This window comes from Ostrea edulis, chromosome 4 (genome assembly GCF_947568905.1).
Source record: "Ostrea edulis chromosome 4, xbOstEdul1.1, whole genome shotgun sequence".
Taxonomy (NCBI): domain Eukaryota; kingdom Metazoa; phylum Mollusca; class Bivalvia; order Ostreida; family Ostreidae; genus Ostrea; species Ostrea edulis.
The window spans coordinates 41,479,882-41,505,497 of record NC_079167.1 but is presented as its reverse complement, the minus strand read 5'-3'; the positions used below and the strand labels follow the sequence as shown (position 1 = coordinate 41,505,497).

General features: G+C 34.8%; 3 protein-coding genes across 4 annotated transcripts in view; 1 reads left to right on the top strand and 2 right to left on the bottom strand.

Moving 5' to 3' along the window:
* Positions 1-18,920, bottom strand: part of LOC125670091 (uncharacterized) — a 36,540-nt gene extending 17,620 nt beyond the window's left edge. For both annotated transcript variants that reach the window (XM_048905052.2, XM_048905051.2), the window contains exon 1: positions 18,435-18,920. Coding sequence is in view for 1 of the 2 variants with exons in the window: in XM_048905051.2 (XP_048761008.1) it covers positions 18,435-18,483 (49 nt within the window). In the remaining variant the exon portion in view is untranslated. The remainder of the gene's footprint in view (positions 1-18,434) is intronic.
* LOC125670090 (uncharacterized) overlaps positions 1-25,616 on the bottom strand; it is a 675,065-nt gene that overhangs the window by 128,311 nt on the left and 521,138 nt on the right. The window lies entirely within an intron of this gene.
* On the top strand, positions 197-12,082 carry LOC125670096 (uncharacterized). The gene is made up of 12 exons (XM_056162648.1): positions 197-513; positions 999-1,082; positions 1,372-1,419; positions 3,910-4,112; positions 4,650-4,700; positions 5,211-5,291; positions 6,116-6,220; positions 6,796-6,927; positions 7,635-7,778; positions 8,653-8,737; positions 10,297-10,394; positions 11,264-12,082. The coding sequence occupies exons 2-12, from the start codon at positions 1,016-1,018 to the stop codon at positions 11,882-11,884; spliced, it is 1,635 nt and encodes a 544-aa protein (XP_056018623.1). The 5' UTR covers positions 197-513; positions 999-1,015; the 3' UTR covers positions 11,885-12,082.

Sequence of the window (25,616 nt, the reverse complement as noted above, 5' to 3'; positions counted from 1 at the left end):
CAGAATACAAGTATATATGGATGTAAAGTCCAGAAAAAAATGGCCATATCTTATACGGACGATTAATGGGCTAACTTTGGAAAAATGTACATTTGTTTACAAGTAGATTTCTTGTATTTGAGATTTAACTGTACCTGGGGTTTGATAGGAGCTATTCTATGCTCTTATCAGCTTACAGCGGGGTTACCGCCACGTTATCTCGGTCGCCTACCCAAAGTGCCAACGGAGCTGGCTACCTGGCGAAAGAAAGGGTAACGCAGATAAAACGGAAATCCGCATACACGCCTGTTACTAAGGACAACAAATACTGCGTTAAAATAACATCGGGTGTATTGTGTCAAAATTTGATGAATACCTGTTTCCGTTTTTTGCATCTATATCGTGCATTGGTCAGTATATCCCTAAATATTGAGATGTGATTTCAATCACCTATATAAGAATTGAATTATTCGGCCATGATGGATATCAATGACTCATTGAATCGAAGGATGGTCATTTTTATAAAATAGAAAGGTAAGTTGTATATTTCAGCATTTCAATAAAATTGTTATCTGCATTTTACTGATCCCAGACACAAACGTGTTTCTTCTGGTTTACAGGTGTCACGCTTTTATAGTGACGTAGCTGAAGTCCTCTAAATAAAAGAAATGAGGGGTGGGGGTGGGGGGGGGGCTTAAGATACTGGGATTTTAGAAAAGAAAACATTCTCCCTCATGGTTAAAAAATTTACCAATATGCTTAAAATGAAATACATCGAAACAGTGTCATTTCTCCGTTGTTGTTATTTTAGATTATCTATTTATGGTCTATGCATTGCAAGCGATGCGGGGCAGCTGTATGCATGATACGCTTAATAATGTTTGCTTCAAGTCAAGTCTGAATCTGCAGAAGAAAAAAAAAACCCAACAATTCTCATTTTAAATTCCCAATCAGAATATTAATTCTATGTTTGGTATCCCATTTTAAATTCTGAATTCAGCTTGATTGTTCTTTTTCAGAGGAAAATCGAGAAAACATGGATCGTGGTTATTTTGGCGCTGGCCTTTTGGTATTTTTGACGCTGTTTACAACACAATCAGAAGGTAGGGGAAAATATTAAGTAATCATTCAAAAAGAAATCTAAAAATCCATTGCGGGGATGTTTATGAGATACAGTTGCCATCAGAATTGGGGACTCATTTGAGTTATTTTCTTATACTCGTGATTTATTAGAACTTGGATTAGATATCGGAAAGTTGGGGTTGTGTATGAGGTGTTTGATACAGGGATATACACATACAAACTATCGTCACTGTTGAAAACTATTTTCACTTCACTGTTCATGCTTAGCGCTTTATAACATGAGCACATGTTCACTAATTTCTTTTACAGGTGTTTGTAATGTTCCAAATTTCGTCACAATCAAGGAAAACGTAATGGGTGAGTCTTTTTTTTTTATACTATTGATAAAATCTAATTTTAGATGTCACGGGTGAGTGTTTTATATACCGATAAGATCTTAGGTCTAATGTCGTAATATCGCGGGGTCACATGATCGATTTTGTTTTTTAGATATAAACCATTTCATGTTATAATATTATCCACTGACGTCACACTGAACGCTTTGCTTACTGTTTGTCAGTGTTTCTCTTTGTTAGTGTTTCTCTTTGTTTGTCAGTGTTTTTCTTTGTTTGTCAGTGTTTCTCTTTGGGTTTTTTTTTTTGGTGTTTCTCTTTGTTTGTCCGTGTTTTTCTTTGTCAGTGTTTCTCTTTGTTTGTCAGTGTTTCTCTTTGTTAGTGTTTCTCCTTGTCAGTGTTTCTCTTTGTTTGTTAGTGTTTCTCTTTGTCAGTGTTTCTCTTTGTCTGTTAGTGTTTTTCTTTGTCAGTGTTTCTCTTTGTTTGTCAGTGTTTCTCTTTGTTTGTTAGTGTTTCTCTTTGTCAGTGTTTCTCTTTGTTTGTTAGTGTTTTTCTTTGTCAGTGTTTCTCTTTGTTTGTTAGTGTTTCTCTTTGTCAGTGTTTCTCTTTGGTTTTTCTGGTGTTTCTCTTTGTTTGTCCGTGTTTTTCTTTGTCAGTGTTTCTCTTTGTTTGTCAGTGTTTCTCTTTGTTAGTGTTTCTCTTTGTTTGTCAGTGTTTCTCTTTGTTTGTTAGTGTTTCTCTTTGTTTGTCAGTGTTTCTCTTTGTTTGTTAGTGTGTCTCTTTGTTAGTGTTTCTCCTTGTCAGTGTTTCTCTTTGTTTGTCAGATGAGTGTTTTTCTTTGTCAGTGTTTCTCTTTGTTTGTCAGTGTTTCTCTTTGTTTGTCAGTGTTTCTCTTTGTTTGTTAGTGTTTCTCTTTGTTTATTAGTGTTTCTCTTTGTTTGTTAGTGTTTCTCTTTGTCAGTGTTTCTCTTTGTTTGTTAATGTTTCTCTTTGTCAGTGTTTCTCTTTGGGTTTTTTGGTGTTTCTCTTTGTTTGTCCGTGTTTTTCTTTGTCAGTGTTTCTCTTTGTTTGTCAGTGTTTCTCTTTGTTAGTGTTTCTCTTTGTTTGTCAGTGTTTCTCTTTGTCTGTTAGTGTTTTTCTTTGTCAGTGTTTCTCTTTGTTTGTCAGTGTTTCTCTTTGTTTGTTAGTGTTTCTCTTTGTCAGTGTTTCTCTTTGTTTGTCAGTGTTTCTCTTTGTTTGTTAGTGTTTCTCTTTGTTTATTAGTGTTTCTCTTTGTCAGTGTTTCTCTTTGGTTTTTTTGGTGTTTCTCTTTGTTTGTCCGTGTTTTTCTTTGTCAGTGTTTCTCTTTGTTTGTCAGTGTTTCTCTTTGTCTGTTAGTGTTTTTCTTTGTCAGTGTTTCTCTTTGTTTGTCAGTGTTTCTCTTTGTTTGTTAGTGTTTCTCTTTGTCAGTGTTTCTCTTTGTTTGTCAGTGTTTCTCTTTGTTTGTTAGTGTTTCTCTTTGTTTATTAGTGTTTCTCTTTGTCAGTGTTTCTCTTTGGTTTTTTTGGTGTTTCTCTTTGTTTGTCCGTGTTTTTCTTTGTCAGTGTTTCTCTTTGTTTGTCAGTGTTTCTCTTTGTTAGTGTTTCTCTTTGTTTGTTAGTGTTTCTCTTTGTTTGTCAGTGTTTCTCTTTGTTTGTCAGTGTTTCTCTTTGTTTGTTAGTGTTTCTCTTTGTTTGTCAGTGTTTCTCTTTGTTTGTTAGTGTGTCTCTTTGTTAGTGTTTCTCCTTGTCAGTGTTTCTCTTTGTTTGTCAGATGAGTGTTTTTCTTTGTCAGTGTTTCTCTTTGTTTGTCAGTGTTTCTCTTTGTTTGTCAGTGTTTCTCTTTGTTTGTTAGTGTTTCTCTTTGTTTATTAGTGTTTCTCTTTGTTTGTTAGTGTTTCTCTTTGTTTGTTAGTGTTTCTCTTTGTCAGTGTTTCTCTTTGTTTGTCAGTGTTTCTCTTTGTTTGTTAGTGTGTCTCTTTGTTAGTGTTTCTCCTTGTCAGTGTTTCTCTTTGTTTGTCAGATGAGTGTTTTTCTTTGTCAGTGTTTCTCTTTGTTTGTCAGTGTTTCTCTTTGTTTGTTAGTGTTTCTCTTTGTTTATTAGTGTTTCTCTTTGTTTGTCAGTGTTTCTCTTTGTTTGTTAGTGTTTCTCTTTCTTTGTCAGTGTTTCTCTTTGTTTGTCAGTGTTTTTCTTTGTCAGTGTTTCTCTTTGTTTGTTAGTGTTTCTCTTTGTTTGTCAGTGTTTCTCTTTGTTTGTTGGTGTTTCTCTTTGTTTGTGTTTCTCCTTGTCAGTGTTTCTCTTTGTTTGTCAGATGAGTGTTTTTCTTTGTCAGTGTTTCTCTTTGTTCGTGTTTCTTTTTGTTTGTTGGTGTTTCTTTTTGTTTTCTTGTGTTTTTCATTACGTTTGCTAGTGCTTCTCTTTCTTTGCTAGTGTTTCTATGTTTTTGTATACCGTGAATTTATCAAAACTATGATTTTTTTCTCTTTTTTTCTATTAGGTAACATACTCAATAATTCTATCGCAAATGACGTGCCGTTTACCTCGGACATAACAGAGGTCTCTGGCATCCCAATGCACAGTCTCGGCTATGAACAGGCACAAAAAATACAGGAATATTTTTCATCCATTAGAACTAATGTCACCGTATTGATCAATGTTGTTAAACCGCTGGACAAAGAGAGTCTGATTGTTACAATGGGGGTAAGTCTTTATAATAATGAAAACACGTGATTGCACGTGTTAAAGGTCAATTTATCGTATATCATATTAATGTTTTCAAGTCATTTTGAGTAATATCAAATTGTCACAAAAGTTTTAACACCACATGCTACAAACACTTGTTTATCAAAATGATGGAAGGGAGAACTAACTTTTTGATTTTATAAATAAATCTAATGAATACAATATACTGTATGGAATGTCATTAATTCCCATGATTTCTCTATCAAATTCAAAACTGGGGGGAAAATTTGTATAGAGTTATATAGAGAGGGTTAATGTATATCAGCTTTTGGATATCAAAGAAAAATTTCAAGTCCCTTATTTTTTAAAAGGAATTTTATATTTGTGCTTGTTACAACCAAACTAAGCCAGAAATATATTTCATATATATCGACCAATAATCCAATATTGATATTAAGAGTCCTTCAAATAATAAAAACCCGTACACACATGTATCTGTCATGTCTGAATGTGCTACAGGTCAATTTGTCATAAATTCTATCTATATGTTTTCAGTTAATTGTGAGTAACATCAAGTTACGAATCACGTGTGACAAGGATATTACGGTAAGTTGGTAGAAGTTGTAGTGATTTTAAAATCTGTATAAAACCTAACTGCTCTCAATATCTATATATTTACATTACTGATTTTCTCTGATGACTCTTTGAATCTCCAATATGTTAATTTCACCACAACTTACAACTGAATTTAAATTTCTCAGTTCATGCGAAATGAAAGGTCATTAGGAGGGGGACTACTGAAATTAACAAGGAATATCATGTGTATTTCAATTTCTGTATTGAGCAGTATGTTTGAAATGTCGATTTATATTTTCACTCTTATTTCAAATATAAATACAAGGAATCACGAGGTGAGGTGACTTTAAAGCTGCAATGGAAAACGTGGTGATATCACATTTCCCCTAGTAGTTAATTATGTCACGTACCCGACAAACTAGACAGGGATTTCTTAAAGAAAAATATTGGAGATTAAGTCACATAATTATGTTACTGAATGATTACATCAAATGATGTAATACTAGATACCAGATTACCAATGGTTTGTAATTTTTACAGGACATGACTGTTATCGTGGAGTCTGTGAATGAATTTCCACCCAAGTTCGGGAAAAGTTATTATCAGATCAATGTATCAGAGGTAACGATCATTAGTTTTGTTTGTTTTATGTCCCTTCGAGAAATTTTCATTCATATTGAGGCATCACTAGTAGGTGAAGTACCACAAATTCAGACTTGTGCTTAGCGCTCAGCGCTGTAGTAGTGAGGGTTCTTTAAAGTGCCAATGCCTGCCGCGACACGGGACCTCCGTTTTTAAGGTCATATCCGAAAGACCCGTGATTCTTACTTCTAGATGCCGAGCGTTGGGTGAAGGAGCAATCACTACCAGTGTTTGCGTCATAGGTTTGACGCGGCCATAGCAAGCTGGGCTCGAACTCACGACCTCCCTGGCACGAAGTGATCGCTCTACCACCGAACTACCACGACTTGTACCAATTGTATTCAATTAATATCATTAACCTGCAGGTTTTGGTTGTTATAAGTAAACCTTTTTTGTATACCCGAGGAGAACAATTTTTAAAATTCATGCAGGTGCAAATGGAATTATTGGAAAGTAATAAAGTTCAATAAGTTCAATAAACAGCTGGACGAACATTCCGTGTGAACGTTTAGAATAGCAGCAGCCAATGAATATTGTATTCATTTCATACCATCATCTTTTCACTACTTTTGTACCACATCCCAAATTTTCCAAGAGGCTTCTCTGCTCTGTTTATTACCAAACATAATTGAACGCAATATAAGTAGAAAATAGCATTCATTACAAATTCCAGGTAATAAAATTCCTCAGATAAACAAAGTAGACTAGTAGTTATACAGAGTGTCATTTTTATTGATATGTAAGTATATCTAATATTTTTCTTATTAATTGTTATATCTAGTTTAATTTTTTCAAAACTTCAGACTACAAATGTTAATTCAGTGGTGTATACCATCAATGACATCGAAGACAGAGACGTAGATGAATCCCTAGTGAGGACGTTTAGTGTTGTCAGAGATCTCCCAGAGGTTTGTTGGAAAAGGTTTAGTTATATCAATTACAGTGAATATGAATTTCTTATATTTCCATTTCCATTTGTTTTCCCTGTGATGACCTTTGAAGCTCCAATGTATCAATTTCCCCACAACTACAACTTGATGTAAATTTCTCAGTGGGCGGGGACTATGGAATTTAACATGGAATGCCATGTGTATTTCAATTTCTATTCGGTAGTATCTTTGAAATATTTATTTTATATTGTCATTTTTATTTTCAAATATAAATATAAGGAATCGCTGTCTAGTTTGTTGGGCATGTCAGGTGATTAACATCAACGGAAAACGTGATAATTTATTCACATCTATTATTTATACAGTAAATACGTTTGTAACAAACCTTCAGGGCAAGTAAAAAACAGTTCGTTATGATTAAACTTTGTTATACATGTATCTAATATTTTGTTTTCGCTTTTCATTCTTGGTGGAATAAATATCATTTCGCAATAAGCGTGAATTCGTTATAGGTAAGTTCGTTATAACCGTGCTTTACTGTATATAGCATTATCAATGTTAGTGTTGTCATTTTTTCTAATCTCAATTTGAAGTTTGATGGTACACCGTATTTTAATATGGAAAGTGGCAGTAGTCCGAACATCGTGCTTCAGCAGACTTTAGACTACGATGCGATAGTCGCAGCTGGGGAGATTCCTATATACTTAGTTAGTGTGGTAGTCGAGGTAAGAATCTGTTTTTGTAATATTCAATGTTAGTTATATATTACAAATATCTAGGTCCTACAATATCTAACTCTCCCACACATTATCTTTCCACAACTAAGATTTGACCAAAGCCACTAGACGCTCCTGCTCCTGATTTCAATGAAAAGCTATAGGAATTTGACGCGTCCAATCCTGATTCAAGCGAATTCGAAACACTTGGATAATCTGTGTGTTACCTATCGAGGTAACATCGATTCAAGCGTTCGCTTAACTCAGAAGAGGACGAATCAAATGCCTGAGGATTTGATATGTATGCTTATATCAATGTTCACAGATGGGAAAAGAAATACTCGTTGGCTTGTATTTGTATTTTCACTACATGTAATTTTCTAGTCAGTCTTAAAGGGGGATCACACTTTACCTGACACCTATGTACATGTTTCAGCAGGTATTGTTTATTCAGGTGACCCCCCTTAATGGTTTGTTATACATTTTACTTAACAATTTACCTTATGTCATTCAATAAATGACATATTCGACAAAACTGCATTACAGTGTTGGGTTATTTGTTACTGCTTGGACGGTTTCTTCTCATAGGAGGCATAAATACTTTTTGACACCACTGTGATCTCTTGAGCTGACACATAGAATAAAATTATTTTTATCCATCCGGTTCCGTAGAAATGTTTTCTACAATATTCAGTGGATTTATTGGATACTTTCAGGACAATGGCGGAAGAAGTGATAAAGCTCTTTTCAACTTTACAATAATAAATGAAGACGATCTTCCTCCCGCTTTTATACCCGGATGTGAGACCCCGAGTGCCTGTACTCCGACCTATACTTCGGTCGTCAGTGTGGGTCACATCGTGAGTACTGAAATTACGATAATCATGGAAGAAATATTGTGTATGATGGGCCTTTTCTGGCTCCTTGAAAATGAGAAAATCCATGTGAAATTTTGAGATTTGAAACGTTTCTTTTTAAATATTAATTCTTGTATGACAAAACCATGAAAATATTCAGGACCAGTTTCGCACCATTTCTTGTGATTTATAGTCAGAACAAAACTATTTTTATCAAGGAAGATTCTTTTTTAAACCATTGTTTAACCCTTAACCCTTAAGAGATGCATATGTATCAACAATATAAATCATGATCCTCAATGCGCTTTGATTACGACAAGAAAAATAATGAATAAAAAACGTGCGCCTTTACAAAAAAGAAAAAGTTTAACTAATCCCGAGAAAGTCGTACATTAATGATGGCATATCTTAGAATCATGGCCATTTGTCTTATCAGGAAACTTAACACGCTTTATTTATCAAAGTATTATAAAACTTTGCTTTAAAAATCAGTCATTTCAGTGGTCCCATATCCTACATACTAGCCCCAAGACATTTGCGTCATTTAATTTTTTTTTTTTTTTTTTTTTTTTAGAATTAGTTGTACTTTTACAGATTATGCGCTATATATCTATTTATCAAATGCACTGAACCAATTTTTATTCGCGTTCAAGAAATGTTCACGCGCTTCGCGGGAACCTCATCGCAAATATTTCTCGCCACGATCCGGTCGTTTTATGTTTAATGTTTTTGTTTAAGATAATCTCAGTCGCGAAAATTAGTTGTCACCAACCAGTTTATGACTGGTAACACGAAATACTAGTATGGTCGTTGCAAATAAAAATTGGTTTACATTATATTTCAACAACAAAAAATACATACTATACTTTTTATGCAGGGTCCCTTAACCAATATTACCCCTGGTATTGTGAATGCTGCTGACCTGGATAAACAACATTCTGTTATTTACAGTATAGTGCCAGGTAATTATAGATTAATCATAATACCAGTATTCATTGAAATGCACGAATTGCAAGCATGTTCATATATAAGTATTTACATTTCCAATGTTTTTGCCTTTAATATCTTTACAAATTGCAATGATAGGCATTTATGTATGAATGCACTGCGTGCGTGAATAAGAACTACTTGATAAATGTAGTTCTAAGTGTACATATTTATGTGTAGATAATATTTACAAGTAAAATAAGTGATACAGTTTTTGAACTTCCAATCTGATTTGAAATATCGTTATTCCTTTACTACTTAAATTTTCATCCGGTGAGGAATCAGTTGATTTTAATGCGTATTCAGCTTTCTTTAAATCATTCTAACGGTTTGTGAACAAAATGATTACATTGTATTTCCTTCCTTTTAAAGTTCATGGTTTCTTTTGTATATAACCCAAAGATGCAGATCAAGGGGCCATGTTTGTCTTACTCTTCTTTTTGTATTATATCAGTCATTCAAAAACTTACTTTGTTAAACACGACTCTGATTCCACGCACAAATACTCTGAAGTTGAAATAAAAAATATGCTAGAGTTCCTCATTGACAATATCTTCGTGGTCTTTGGTGATCAGGTCTTCCAACAGTCTGTTGGAATTCCCATGGGCACGAATTGTGCTCCTTTGTTAGCTGACCTGTTTTTATATTCATATGAAGCAGAATTTATTCAAAAACTTCTACGTGAGAAGAAAAAATCTCTCGCTGTGACCTTCAATTCGACTTTTAGATATATCGATGATGTTTTGTCTATTAACAATGATAGCTTTCATTCATATGTCGATTTGATATATCCCTGTGAGCTCGAAATAAAGGACACCACAGAGTCGTCCACTTCTGCTTCATACTTGGATATTTTATTGAAAGTAGACATTAACGGCAAACTAACAACTCAACTGTATGACAAATGGGATGATTTCAGCTTCTCCATCGTCAACTTCCCACATTTATGTAGCAATATTCCATTATCACCTGCATATGGTGTTTATATATCTCAACTGATTCGATATGCAAGAGCTTGTTCTGGGTATAGTCAGTTTTTAAATCGAGGTAAGCTACTGACAAACAAGTTGATGGTACAGGGATTTCAACAGTCTCGATTGAAGTCAGCATTTCGCAAATTCTATGGTCGTTATAACGATCTAGTTCGTCAATACAACCTCGCATTGGGTCAAATGCTGTCTGACGTGTTTCATACCGATTGTTAAGCCGTTCTTGGCACACTGATTTTGACTGCGGATAACTCCGTTTACCTGATCAGGATATGGGGCTCACGGCGGGTGTGACCGGTCAACAGGGGATGCTTACTCCTCCTAGGCACCTGATCCCACCTCTTGTGTGTCCAGGGGTCCGTGTTTGCCCAACTATCTAATTTGTATTGCTTGTAGGAGTTATGAGATTGATCACTGTTCGTTATCTTCACCTTGCATATAGGAGTTATGAGATTAAGCACTGTCCGTTATCTTCACTTGTTCATTAAACACTGTTCGTTATCTTCACTTGTTCATTGTTATATCTAAGTGTTCATTATGTACAGACTCTGCCGGCTACAACAATGACTTCATAATTGATGCGGATACCGGGGTGCTGTCGGCGCGCTTTCCCATACTCGATACAGGTGTCCTAAATATCAAGGTATTTTGTTTTTACTTTTCCATTGATGAGGAAAGAAGACTTTCATGAATAAAAAAAGTCAATTAGTTAATTATGTCTCCCCTTCCCGGAGGAGTCATAATGGTTTTGTACTTTCTGTCCATCTGTCTGGGTGTCAGTCGGTCTGTCACAAAATCTTTTCAACACTTCTCCTTTATGGCTTATCCGATAGACTTGAAACTTTTTACAATGCTTTAATGTCATTCGCAGATGTGCATATTGTAGGGACAGGAGGATCCAATGATTATCCTTAAAGTTATAGTGGATCTAAGAGGGGTGGGGAATGTGAAATATCTTTTTTGAATACTTCTCCAATATGGCTTATCTGATAGCCTTGAAATTTTGTACAATACTTCATATCATTTAATGATGTTCACATTGTTCTGACCCAAGGATCAGATATTTTCCTACAATTTACATTAGATCAAAGTAGTGTTTCATAATGTTTTTTTCATGTACAAGGATATGTTCATTTTCCTTCTGGTACTTCAGCATAACAGTTATTATTTTTGTATCATATACTACAGTGACATTGGTCACATCAATGTTGCATATTTTCTCTATCTTTTTCCACATTCCGCAAAGTGCAGTTCATAATGTCTATCTTCCTATTCATGTTTTCTCCTCCATATCATGAAGTACATTAAGGGGAGGGATTGTAATTTAGAGCACTTTCAATTTTGGGGAGCTGGGGAGACATTTGTTTTTAAGAAAAACAAATTACACATGTTTGTTTATTATTTTGAGTAAGAATGTAAAACCTTTTCTGTTGTTTTATTATATCATGGTATATTAATATACAAATCTTTTGATATATATACTTCAGTCAATCTTCTTGTGTTTAACCACAGGCAACAGAGAATTCTGCCTCTCCAAACCCAAAGTATGCGCTTGCAAATATACTTGTTCAAATTGCATCCAACCAAGCAACCAATTCAACATCAGGAAGACAACCAACAGTTGGCAAATCAACTGTGGAAGATTCAAGTGACATGCTAACGATAATTATTGTCATTGCCATTGTAGCAGTCCTGGTGATTGGAGCTTTAATAGTGGTGCTGATCTGTTATTGCAAACGACAGAAAAAGAAACTGGTGAATCCAGGAGATGGCCATTCATCCACCTCTCAGGAGGCACTAAATGCCGAAAAGGAACTTAGCAGTAGTAAGCAAGAACTTTTACAGTCGTATTCCTTGTTCATGACGACACCGGAAGGAAAGAACAATCAACTTCCGCCAATCGGCAAAGTGGACATGATGACAGGAACTGACGAGTTCAAAAAGAGGTCGAGAAGACGAAAAAAGAAAGAGTTGGAGATATTCGACGGCACTAAGGAATACGAAATGGAGGCAGACATAGATTTCTTCAAGCAAGGGTCCAAGTCTAAAATCAAGCGATCTACACGCAGTATTAAAGACCAAAAGCTGGATCCGAAACATTGGATCACGGTACAAGATGGCTACTTAGAGTAGGGGGTTTCCTGAATGTTGTTTGTATTATGTAGATATTAATGAAATGTGTGATTTGTCTATGATAATAAGCTTAAGTGATTCATTTGAATTTATTGTGAACAAGAGATTACTTAGAATTTAACTTGAACAAGAGCTTTTGAACAAGAACTGCGTATACGTATTGTGCGATGTGGATTTATTAAAAAAGAAAGAAACGTTGGTTTTCTGTTTACTGCTCCACCACAGATTATATAGGAGTTATGAGATACTGATCAGTGTTCGTTATCTTCACCTTTCATGATAATGGAGATGAATTATGCGATTTCAAATAATATATGTCTCATGATACGTGCTGATATTGGCATGCAAAATGTCTTTATTAAGTTTACTTTTTATGACACGACGTTGTTTGCACATTTGTGCAATGCATGATATGGATCTGATTAAACTTTTATTCCCTTTGATTGGTGTAACACTTATTAACCTGCTTCAATGTTTTTCTCCTCCACATTGGTGTAAATAAGTTGATGTCACAGCCCTGTTGGAAGTAAGTTTTTCACAAATTCTTGGATCGTTATAATGATCTTATTTGCAAATACAATCTGTTGTCAGAACAAAATGTTGTCTGACGAGTTTGATACCAATTGTTAGACCGTTCTTTTCACACTAATTTTGACTGCAGATTACTCCATTTTCCTGATCAAAATAGGATGTGACCGGTCAACAGGGGACGGTTACTCCTACGAGCCGGATGTACATGTATCTAGGGATCTGTGTTTGGCCCTTTCGTTTGTATTCTTTATGGAGTTTATGAGATTGATCACTGTTCGTTATCTTTAATTTTTCTCCTTCATATTGATGTAGCACACAGGAACCAGATTCAACTTTCGTCTCCTTTACCGATTACTTAAACATTTTTAACATTTCGTATTCCCTCTAACACATACATTATTTTTGTACAACTGAGTTATTGGTTGTTTTTCTACGATGCTAATCTCTTTCAAGTAAACATGGATTACATTTTAATCAATGTTAAAAGTGTCTAGATATTATCAATCTAGTAATTGTGTAAAGCATCAAGATATGTTCTATCCATTAAACAGTTTAGAGCTTGGACTACCTTGTCAATTCTTGGGGGAAAAGAAACTTTGAAACATTCTGAATAACAAAGATAACAATTTATCAGCATTATGGATAAAACAGCATGTTTCGCAGAAACAAGTTGCACATCAATACAACAGCCGCTGACGTGGCATTTATTGATTCCTTCGACAAATATTTTGCTCGGCTTCTTAACAACAATTAAGATTGCAGTTGGATTATTGAACAACATTGAAATTTAATTGCACATTGTGACGTAACCACCCTTACGTTATCTCTTCTGAGGATAGTCGCAATCGATTCTAGAGATCAAAGTCCTGCACTTATTTCCAGTATGCGCAGTGATTAATTCAGCTGGACACATAGTTTTCCATCAAGCACAGTTACCTCTAAAACCTATCTTAAAGTTATAAGGTTGTGATAGAAGATATTAAGAATACATAAAATGTTGTAAAAGAACATCCATTGTTACTTTAAAAAAATATCAGGTCTTCAGAACTAACGGTATCAAAATCCGTAAAGATTACGTGCACTTTTTAGGAATCTGAACAAGAACAAAAGGTATTTTTATAAAATCCCATTTGATAGATTTAAGTAGTAAGATAGATTAAATCTATCTGTAAAAATTATGCTTTTTTAATTCACTCTAAGTGATTCGATAAGATGAATGTAGTAAATAAATGATTATCTTTGCTTGTAAAGCATTAATGATTCGAAAATGAAATTGGAATAAATGTTCAAAACATTCAATAAGGTTTCATGACATCTGTTATATCCACGTAAAACACCGACCTATGTAATGTGATTAATTGCCTCAGAAATCATGGTAAAGTTGACTCCGTTGGAATGCATAGCAATAGGGCACTTTTTATGACTTAGTTTAATCAATGGCAACAGTTGTTTCTTGGACTTGATAAGTGTTTGATCGTCAACAAAATAAAATGTGATAGTTGAAAAGCAGATAGAGTATTGTTCGTTATTTAAACTCGCTATGAAAGGTGAAGATAAAGAAAAGTAATCAATGTAATAACTCCTATAAACAATACAGAATAGATAACAGGGCAAACACGGACCCCTGGACACGCCAGAGGTGAGATCAGGTGCCTAGGAGGAGCAAGCATCCTCTGTCGACCGGTCACACACTCCGTAAGCCCTTTATCTGGATCAGGTAAACAAAGTTATCCGTAGTCAAAATAGTGTGCCAGAAACGGCCTAACAATCGGTACAAAACCCGGCAGACAGCATTTGACCCGATGATAGGTTGTAATGGCAAACTAGATCGTTATAACGACCATAGAATTTGCGAAATACTGATTTTAAACGAAACTGTTGAAACCCCTGCAAAATCAACTTGTTTGTCAGTAATTTGCCTCAAACCTCGCTATATCTTTGTTTTAAACTCTCAATCTCCCTATATCTTTGGAATCAAAATGTTTTGCATAATACTACCTAAATTTCATCGTTAGCATTCTAGGGAAATAAAAAAAAAGGAATAGCATGACGTAATTACTGTATTCATCAAACTAGGAAGATAATTGCTTTAAAAATTGCATAAATTACATGCGAGATACTTTACAAAACATTATAATAGTGCAAATAAAATTACCTTTTCGTTTTTTTCTTTTTCTTTTTTTTTTTTTTTTTTTTTTTTTTTTTTACAGATAATACTAACGAGGACAAACTTTTTTGAAAACGCATTTATAGAAAAATATTTCTGATAAGGACAAGTCAGAAACATGAATTATTTTGAGAGTGAATTTTTTCACACTTCCATTCTTTCAACCAGTTTCGCGCAATTTCTAGTAATGTGAAATAAAAGAATGAGGACCAATAACGTCATTTTGATTGTGTGTGCATGATTTCAGAGAAACATCAAGTTCATTTATGCGCAATATTTAATTAATAGTTGATCATTTTTCTACCGGTGACATATTTTAAGATACATGATTTCATGAGCACAATATGTCAAGTTTCTTTTTGCTTGTGGTTTGGAAATTTGTATGAATCATTTTACATCAAAATTTTAAAAAATGGGAAATTTTCATATATTTATGATGTTATATATCAGGATCACCAACAATGAAAAATGTTCATATCCATTCATAAAAAATGATTAAGAATTTGTTGTAGATGAAAGGTAAAGACAACGAACAAAAAAGTGATCGATCTCATAAATCATATAAGGAATATAAATAGATAGTTGGGCAAACACTGACCTCTGGACTTACCAGAGGTGGGATCAGGTGCCTAGGAGGAGTAAGCATTCCCTGTCGACCAATCACACTCGCCATGAGCCCTTTATTTTGATAATCGGAGTTATCCGTAATCAAAATCAGTGTGCCAAGAACAGCCTAACAATCGATATGAAACACGTCAGATAGAGTTTGACCTATTGATAAGTTGTATCGGCAAACTAGATCATTATAATGACGAAAGAATTTGCGAATTACTGACTTTAACGAGATTATTGAAACTCCTGTAACATAAAATTGTTTGTTAGAAGCCTGCGTCGATTTACAAACTGATCATACGCAGAATAAGCTCTTCCGAATCGAATCCGTTGATATATAAAAACACCATTTGCAGGTGATAATGGAATATTGCTACAAAATATGGGAAGTTGACGATGGATAAGCTGAAATAATCCCGTTTGTCATACAGTTGAGTTGTTAGTTTGCTGTTAATTTCTATTCTCAATAAAATATCAAGTATGAAGCAGATATGGAGGAGTCTGTGGTGTCTTTTATTTTGAGTTCACAGGTATACAACGAATCAACATAAGAATGAAAATAAATATTGTCAATAGATAAAACATCGTCGATATATCTAAATGTCGAGTTGAAAGCCATAGCAAAAGAGTTTTTCTTTCATATGTAATTTTTTTAAAATACAAAATGAAGTGACAGCAATGAGTACTACTGTATATTTTATACCAAATCTCGTTTTGAAAACTTTAAATGAGTTATACTTTTGCTCTGATAAATTTGATAAAGAATTAGTACTTTAAGATTTATGTCTTTGTATAAAAGCATCATAACTTTGCAATATTTCTTATAGCATGGATCTAAATTTGATGATCATCAAAAGTCAACCAAGAATGAATACAAAGTATGATTTTGTATAAAATGTTATAGGAAATTTTGTTTGAGAACTCATATTGCCCTCTTTGATGGTGATATTTTAAAACTGATGTGCAGTGCATAATATGATATCATTGTATTTATTATTACACAATACATACAACCTATCATTAGGTGTTTCATACCGATTGTTAGGCCATTATTGGCACATTGATTTTGACTACGGATAACTCCGTTTACCTGATCAGATATAGGGTCGACAGGGGATGCTTATTCCTCCTAGGCACCTGATCCCACCTCTGGTGTGTCCAGGGTTCCGTGTTTGCCCAACTATCTATTTTGTATTGCTTATAGGAGGTATGAGATTGATCACTGTTCGTTATCTTCACCTTTCACAATTCAAATCGATGGGTGTCATTACATATTGTAAAATGTGATGTGAAGATTAGGAATTTTTATAGATGTCATTTGTTAGTTCACGCTTCCGACAAAGACGTATTCCATGCTCTCTGGACCTTCTGTAAAGATAGTGTGCAAAATAGCTTTCAATACTTATTTTATTTCTGGTGAAATCGTGGAGAAAAGAAACATATTGATGTTACAGGGATCTCAACTGTCTCGTTTAAAGTCTGCATTTCGCAAATTCTATGGTCGTTTTAATGATCTGAATTGCAACTACAAGCTATCACTGAGTCAAATGTTGTCTGACACGTTTCATATCAATTATTAGACATTGATTTCGACAATGAATTATTTTGTTTACCTGATAGAGGGCTCACAGCGGGTGTAACCAGTCGACAGGGTGTGATTACTGTTAGGCACATAATCCCACCTCTGGTATATTCAGGGGTCACGGTTTGCCCTACTCTTAATTGTGTTTTCTTTGCAGGAATTGAGATTGATCACTATTTGTTATCTTGACTTTTCATCAACATAAATTGCATTTGTAATCTCAAGTCGAGGAAATAACGAGTGTTAATTTGTCCATTTTCCCTCTGAGCATAGCAAATAAAGAATGTGGATTACATGTGTTTTTGTCATCACCTTAACATGTATGTTTCATCAGATTTTTCAAACGCATCAAATTACTAACGTCTATGGTCGAACGAAAAGTATCTTTAATTTAGAATCATTCAATCAAAGCAATCCATTGGATTGGATTAATGTCGCTATTTCTTATTCTAGACGGATACATAATGTTTCAACGACCAATTACACTTATACAAGTATTGTTCAGAATTGTCTGGTTCTCATGCTTTGAAAAATTATTTTGTCTTCAAGCGCATCACGATTGAAGTCTGTCTAGAAAAGGAGATGTCTGTGCATGAAATGAGGCATTTTCTTTCCACTTTACTAGAAAAGTTAGAAAACAGACCCCTGAGCCATAAAACTTTGAGGAACACACTTCTGATTCATTTAAACAATAAAAGTTTTATTCGTTGTTTCATCGGGTGATGACTAACATTACAGAAAACATTCATAACCCACGGCATGTAACGTTTTATGTATTTTTTTATGCAATGATTGGTATCTTCATCAACCCAATGAAAGAACAAAGAAAGACATTTTATTGTTTATATTTTTATGATTTGTTTTAAAATATAAACTAGATTTAAGTACTAAAATATCTCATTCGTTACGTTAAACAGAACAGCCAATGTTCCCTTTGACCTTGATGACGCTCCATGTTTGATTGTGTTTACACAAATATGCATTCATTATTGCAGATGAAAGCAATATCAATTTCAATAGAAATAGGAAAGAAAAGATTCAGTGAATGAACGGCCAATGTAAATAGTATCATTGTAGTGAGGATTCTATACTGTAAATCAACATTTAATCGCGTGGGGAAACTTTTCGCGAGAATCTTGTTATCACGAATATTTCTCGCCGCGAACCAGTTTTTTCCAATGTTTATTGTATTTGTTAAGATAATCTTGATCTTGAAAATTAGTCGCCCTGAACGAATTCATCAACAGGAAATCGCGAAATAAAGTTGTCGTGAATAAAACTTTGTTTACAATATTTAGGTCAAAAGTGAGATCATCTAGGTGTTTTGATCCTGCTGCCCACTATCTTTTTCTTCGACTGACGAAAATATAGTTAACGAGAAAGAGTTCTTTTCCCCCCTTTTAATATAATTCTTTCTCTGAAAAAAAAAAGAAGAAGCTACTTTATGTATTACAATTGGGGGTTATGTTCCAAATATATAAAAATTTAAGATACCTCGAATGACAGTTTCATTTTGTATCTGATTATTCTGAAGAATCTGTTATCTAATACACCAACGTAAATTCGACATGTATATTCATCTCGTATGTACATTGAATTGAACACCCGAGTTATTTACTTAATCTAAAAAATATAAGGAAAATAACTGAAGTACTTACCATATTGACAGATAATCATAATTAACTCAGAATGTGAATGATGTTTCATGTTTCATTTTTGATGGCATGTGTGTTCACGGAGAGCAAGAACATCGGTTTTGATTTCACACGCAATGAAAGAGTACGATTTAACATTCAAAGTCACATAGATCTTGAGAGAGATGTTTCATGTGGTCCACTGCTGTTTCACATGGTTTTGGTATAGTCTACTTCTCTGTTAAATAGTATATTGATTCTGATCCTTCTCCTCATTCAAAAGTCTGAAGTCATACAAAGGTTTTAAAAGTCTACAAAAGATTCACGTTAAACGTCGATGTGTGGATATAAAACTGGGTTTCCAATTCAAAAGATACCCCCATTAATCATTGATTCTCGGTCAGGAATTTTTTTAGCATCGTTTTCAATTCACTATATGAAATCTTCGAGTTCAATATCTTTTCAATAGATTGGGACAGAATAGCTAGCATCGACTGCATTCCAAATGATAAAGACAAAAGTGTTATTTGTACTAATGTGGTCTTTGGCTGTCTGAGAGCTATTGAAAAGAGGAAACAGAGGACGACAGAATATCTTTGTTATTTATATCTCTCCATTGTCGAATCATTTTATTGCGTCAGGACCAGGGTTGCAATTTCATAGAAAAGATAAATATGCAATTCGTCAAGGTATCGATTTGAGGTGCTGGAATGCGCTGATAATCTACAGGGATAGAACACTGGTTGATGGTTTCTAAAACAAATTACACAGACGTGATTGCTCGTCGTGATTGGACACACCGAGTAAACCCTACTATGGCAAATCCCGTGTCAGCAACCTCGTGTATCATACCAAACACGTCAATAGTCAACAGTTTAATGACTTAAATGCTGACTTCATGACTAAAATCAATTTCTGTCACAATGATATTTATAGATATCTAATTAATAGATTAGAAGTGTAAATAGAGGCTAATCAAGCGAAAAACATTGGTCGCAATTAACGAATGATGAATTTAAAACTCTTATCTTATGGTGAAAGAGTGATATAATATAATGCATGTTATATATATATATATATATATATATATATATATATATATATATATATATATGTAGTTTTTGTTATTATGCTCTGTTGATATTGGCCACATTATGTAATTCTTTTCGTTTGTCCTGAAGAAGGGACGGGTTGTTCGTTGTTCGTGTCGTTGGTCATTTTAGTGCTTTATATATATATATATATATATATATATATATATATATATATATAATTTCAAAATTAAGGATTATCTCCCTCATGCATAGCTCTATCCTTGGACGAATTTGGCTCCAGTTCTTGGCACTCTAGTTTTCCTTTTAGCTCTTACAAGTTTACTGTTATTTCGAATTTCCAAACTTTCGGCTTGAGCATCACTGAAGAGACATTATTTGTCGAAATACGCATTTGTTGCATCAAAATTGATATCGTATAACTTTAACGTTACGACCCCTGGGTCGAGGCCTCTGCTGGTGGACTGTTAGTCCCCGAGGGCCTCTACAGCCCAGTAGCTAAGTACTTCGTTACTAGCTTAAAAATACGGATGTATATTTAATTGCTGGTATAAAATTTAGAAATTCATTTCAAAATTAAGGATTATATCTCCTTCATGCGTAGCTCTGATCCTTGGACGAATTGGGCTCCAGTTTTTGGCACTCTAGTTTTCCTTTTAGCTCGTACAAGTTTATTGTTATTTCGAATTTCCAAAATTGCGGCTTCAGCATCACTGACGAGACATTATCTGTCGAAATGCGCATCTGGTGCATCAAAATTGGTACCGTATAACTTTTATTAGATTTTCTGGACGATCATCTGTCAATACAAAAGAATATTTACATAGCGCTAATACTAAACTACAAAAGCTTTAAAAAAAAAACCAGAACATCATATTTTGCAACAATATACCTGTATATCCACTGCCTCTCATATTTATGTAGCAATATTCCATTATCACCTGTATATGGTGTTTATGTCTCTCAACTGATTCGATTGATTGATTGTTTTGCTGTTTTCTGCCACACTCAACAATTTTTCAGTTATCTGGTGGCGTCCAGTTATTATTGGTGGAAGAGAGAACCCAGATACAAGGTGGTCTCCACCGACCTTCCGAAAGTAAACTGGGAAACTTTCTCACTTACCAGCGCGAGTGGGATTCGAACCCGCGCCGACCAGAGGTGAAAGGCCGTGACTGATTCGATGCGCAATAGCATATTCTGCGTATGGTCAGTTTTTAAATCGAAGCATGCCACTGACAAATAAATTGATGTTACAACGGTTTCAACAATTTCGTTTAAAGTCAGCATTTCGCAAATTTTATAGTCATTATAAGGATCTAAATTACCAATACAACCTGTCATTGGGTAATATGCTGTCTGACATGTTTCATTCTAACGAAGACCATTCTTTTCACAATGAATCATTCTGTTTACCTGATCAAGATATAGGGCTCACGGCGGGTGTTACCAGTCGACAGCGGTTGCCTACTCCTCCTAGGCATCTGCTCCCACTTCTGGTATATGTCCAGGGGTCTGTGTTTGCCCAATCCTTTTTTTTTTTATTCTTTGTTGGAGTTATGAGATTGATGAATGTTGGTTATCTTCACCTTTTCATTGTAGAAGTGGTGTAAATCAAATGTGGATTCAAAAAACTTTCTTTTGGTAAAACTTTTCTCATACCAACATCATCAAAACGTATGACTTTTCAACACTTTACATGACCATTCTTCACAATGAATTAAAAACTAGGCATTTTGACATTTTTGTTATGCAATCTTTTGTTATTTTAGGCTTTTATATAGAAGATAGTCCACTTGTATTTAAAAAGTTACCTGTAGGTGTCTGATAAGTAGACAATTACTGTCCATTATTTTAATAATGGACAGATATTGTCCAATATAGAAAATAATGGACAGTATTTGTCAACTTATTGGACGGTGCCAGGTAAACCCAACAACGTATTAGACGTCTACAGGTAGACCGAAAACAAGAGAAAGAGTTGGTGATGCATTTGTCAAAACATAACTACATGTATGTAAAATGACACTCAGAGTCTACACGCAAGTCTGAATTCGATATTAAAACGTTGCTGGAGTTCCTCATTGACAAATATCTTCGTTGTCTCAGTGATTTTCCAAGTTTGTTTGAATTTCCATGGACACGTTTTGCTTTACTTTATTAGCTGGTCTGCTTTTAACTTGAGGCAGACTTTGTTCAAAAGTTTCTAGATGAGACAAAATCTCTTTGATTTGACCTTCAACTCGGCATTTAGATATATTAACAACATTTGATTTATTAGCAATCATCATATTCATTCAAACGTTGATTTGATATATTTTGGTGCATACAAAAGTACTTCGTTACTAGCTTGAAAATACAGATGTATATTTAATTGCTGCGATAAAATGTAGAATTTCATTTCAAAATTAAGGATTATCTCCCTCATGCTCCAGTTTTTGGCACTCTGGTTTTCCTTTTAGCTTTTGAAAGTTTATTGTTATTTCGAATTTCCAAACTTTCGGCTTGAGACATTATTTGTCGAAATGCGCATCTGGTGGATCAAAATTGGTACTGTATAAGTTTTACATCCCAGTGAACTCGAAATAAAAAGGACACCACATAATCTTCCACATCTGCTTCCTTTCTGGATATTTTATTGAACATAGATGTTAATGACAAACTAACAACTCAACTTAAGACAATCAAGATGACTTCAGCTTTTCCATCGTCAACTTCCCATATTTATGTAGCAATATTCCATTGTTATCTGCATATGGTGTTTACATCTCTCAACTGATTCTATACGCAAGAGCATGTTCTGCGTATGGTCAGGCTTTGAATCGAGGTAGGCTACCGATAGATAAGTTGATGTTACAGGTGTTTCAACAGTCTCATATAAAGTCAGCATTTCGCAAATCTTATGGTCATTATAACAATCCACTTTGCCAAAGCAACCTGTCATTGGATGATATACCGTCTATGTTTCATACCAATTGTTAGGCCGTCCTCTGCATATTGATTTTGACTGCGGATTACTCTGTTTACCTGATCAAGGTATAGGATTCAAGGTGGGTGTGACTGGTCAACAGGAGACATATACTAATCCTGTTCACCAGATCCCACTTCTGATGTGTCAAGGGGTCCGTATTCACCCTACTCTTAATTTCTTAATCTTTATAGGAATTATGAGATTGATCCCTGTTCATTATATTCACCCTTTCATCAACCAAATCGATGAAAATACATGTACCAATGTCGGTATTATAAATTATAAACATTGAAATATATGTCTATAGGGGTAGTCCCGTGAGGATTCGGGTTAGAATAGGTCCTCGGTGCCCCTTACTTGTCGTAAGAGTCAACTAAATCGGGCGGTCTTTCGGATGAGACCGCAAAAACAAAGGTCCTTTGTCACAGCAGGATTGGCATGATAAAGATCTCTCCCTACTCAAAGATGATGACGTTTCCATATGAGTGAAAAAAAATTTCGAGTGGGACGTTAAACAATATACAATTAATCTATAGGGGTAAAATATCGACATTGTAATAGAAGAAACCACAAAAACTTGCATATTTATAGTTTTTCCTTCCACTACAAAATGTACTCCTGTCCAAACCCTTTCAAAATTTAAATTGACATGAAAATTTCAAACGAATAGGTTCAATTAAAAACTAGTAATATATTGGTGAGTTTTAAGTCAGTGCCTTCACGGTTCCAGCATCTTGAGCAATAGGACTAACTTATTAGTGAATCTTCATTTCAAAGTGAAAGTGTGTTCATGAAGCTCTATTTCAAAGTGAAAGTGTGTTCATGAAGATTTATTTCAAAGTGGGAGTGTTAATGAAGCTATTTCAAAGCAAATTTTTAAAGTAAAAATTTTTACGATACGAAGTTAAATTTTTAAATGTGTCTATTACATGATATCGGCAAGTTTATATCAACACGTTTATCGACGAGATTTGCACAACAATTACTTTATTTAACCTATATCTATTATGACAAGATAATGTTACAAAGTTAACCAGTACGGTGGTATATTAAGGACACAGAATTTTTATTTTTTCAAAGATACTAGGCAAAAATTATCTCGTGTGCACGACATAATATCTCGTGCGCACGACTTATTATCTCGTGCGCACGACATAATATCTCGTGCGCACGACATAATATCTCGTGCGCACGACATAATATCTCGTGCGCACGACTTATTATCTCGTGCGCACGACTTATTATCTCGTGCGCACGACATAATATCTCGTGCGCACGACTTATTATCTCGTGCGCACGACATAATATCTCGTGCGCACGACATAATATCTCGTGCACACGACATAATATGTCGTGCGCACGACTTATTATTTCGTGCGCACGACATAATATCTCGTGCGCACGACATAATATCTCGTGCGCACGACTTATTAACTGTTGATTCATGCAAAAATCGGGAAAGGGGGGGGGGCACTTTACTATTTCTTCAGCATCATATGTATGGCGTTTCCTAATTATAATAACTTTACAGGGGTTCATGTTTTCCAGGGGGATCCAAGGTCATTTTTTAGTTACTTTACTATGTACATTTGATAACTTCGCAAATTCCAGGGGAGGGGGAGGGGGGGGGGGGGGGTACGGACCCCTGACCCCCCCCCCCCCTCTCTAGATCCGCACATGGCCTGAATCATTCAAATGGGTTTTTTTCTTTTTTTATTTGGGAGTTTTTTTTTTAATACATACAGTGTAGGACTTGTCTAATACACCATTTATATGCGGATTCAGGAATTACTGAAGAGGGCATGCTTTGTACACGGACACAATAGATATGTCGAAGTTCAAATTTTATTAGAATACAAATTGGATGTTTGTGAATGCTAAGATATTAATGGTAGGTACATCGACAGGGATGTTAGGACAACGAATAATACAAAGAAATACAAAGAAAAATAAATATTTTTCATTCATAATTTCTGGCGTTTTGGGCAATAATTTCTTAATTAATCGCTTTTTTCTTTGTAAGATAACAACTAAGATAATCCCCCTCTTCGTAAATTTATGGAAAATACCATGAAAATTATGTAAATAATGCTAATCTTATGAGTTTTCTGTAGAAGCAATGACGATAGGATGTATCAAGAAGTTTAAAAAAAAAAAAGCGGTTTCGAAAGATGATGACAATATGTTTACATAGGGAAGTCTTAATATGATTGAATGGCGTACATGTAATAATGGAATATTATAATACATCTGTAAAATGTGAAAATAGCTTAAGTTTTCACGTTTTGCATATAGTTTACAATGTATTTTTTAGTTTATATATGTAGACTTTGTAGCATCTCTTTCGAAAAAGCGAAAATGACTACTGATTTTTTTTTTTAACTACACACACACTTTGCTGATTTTCATCAATGATTTTCGTATTTCTCGCGAGGACTTCTTTCACAGTTGGATTAATAACCCGTTGATCTTTTTTAACATGTGACATTTTTTTTATTCAAGAAATTGGGCCTATCCCAAGAGACCTCCACCTTCTGGATTCAACAATGATCATTGCATATCTGGAAGTCGTCCGACTGAGGGGAACTATTCCAATCTAATTGCTAGTACCTTTCTCTCTGTGATTGTCCATTTCATATTTTCGATTTCACCTACATAACCGTTAGACCAGTCAGTTTCGATCTAATTTGGTACATGCAATTTGTCCTCAGTAACTAAACATTAATACTTTCTTTATAACAGTGTGCTAGTGCTCTTATGCATTTGCATGCATAGGCGTAGCTTGGGTTCGAATATTACCGAGGCAGGGGGTCTGGGGGGCTGCGCCCCCCCCCCCCCCCCCCCCCCCGAAGCTATCGACATTTTAACAACGTAAAAGGTTGCCTCAATGGAAGCTACGCCACTGGCATGTTTACATACGGGTTTTCCCCATCCATTGTGTGAGAGAGAGAGTGTGTGTGTGTGTGTTAAAAACTGCGCTGAATATGGTGTATATGAACAAGGTAATTATCCTTGTGTTGTATACTTTCAATTTATAATACGGTCACAAGAGGAAATTACATCATCGTTATGTGGAAACTTTACAGCCACATACAATTTAAGTAGAAACAGTGAGAAATGACCAGTGACCCAGGAGCAGGATTGGCCAATAATGGCTTATAAAAATTGATTACAAGTTATTGG

Coding starts and splice junctions, on each gene's coding strand:
- LOC125670096 (XM_056162648.1), top strand. CDS start 1,016: ATGGATCGTGGTTATTTTGGCGCTGGCCTTTTGGTATTTTTGACGCTG. Junction 4,113..4,649: donor GTCTGATTGTTACAATGGGG/GTAAGTCTTTAT, acceptor ATATGTTTTCAG/TTAATTGTGAGTAACATCAA. Junction 6,221..6,795: donor TTGTCAGAGATCTCCCAGAG/GTTTGTTGGAAA, acceptor CTCAATTTGAAG/TTTGATGGTACACCGTATTT.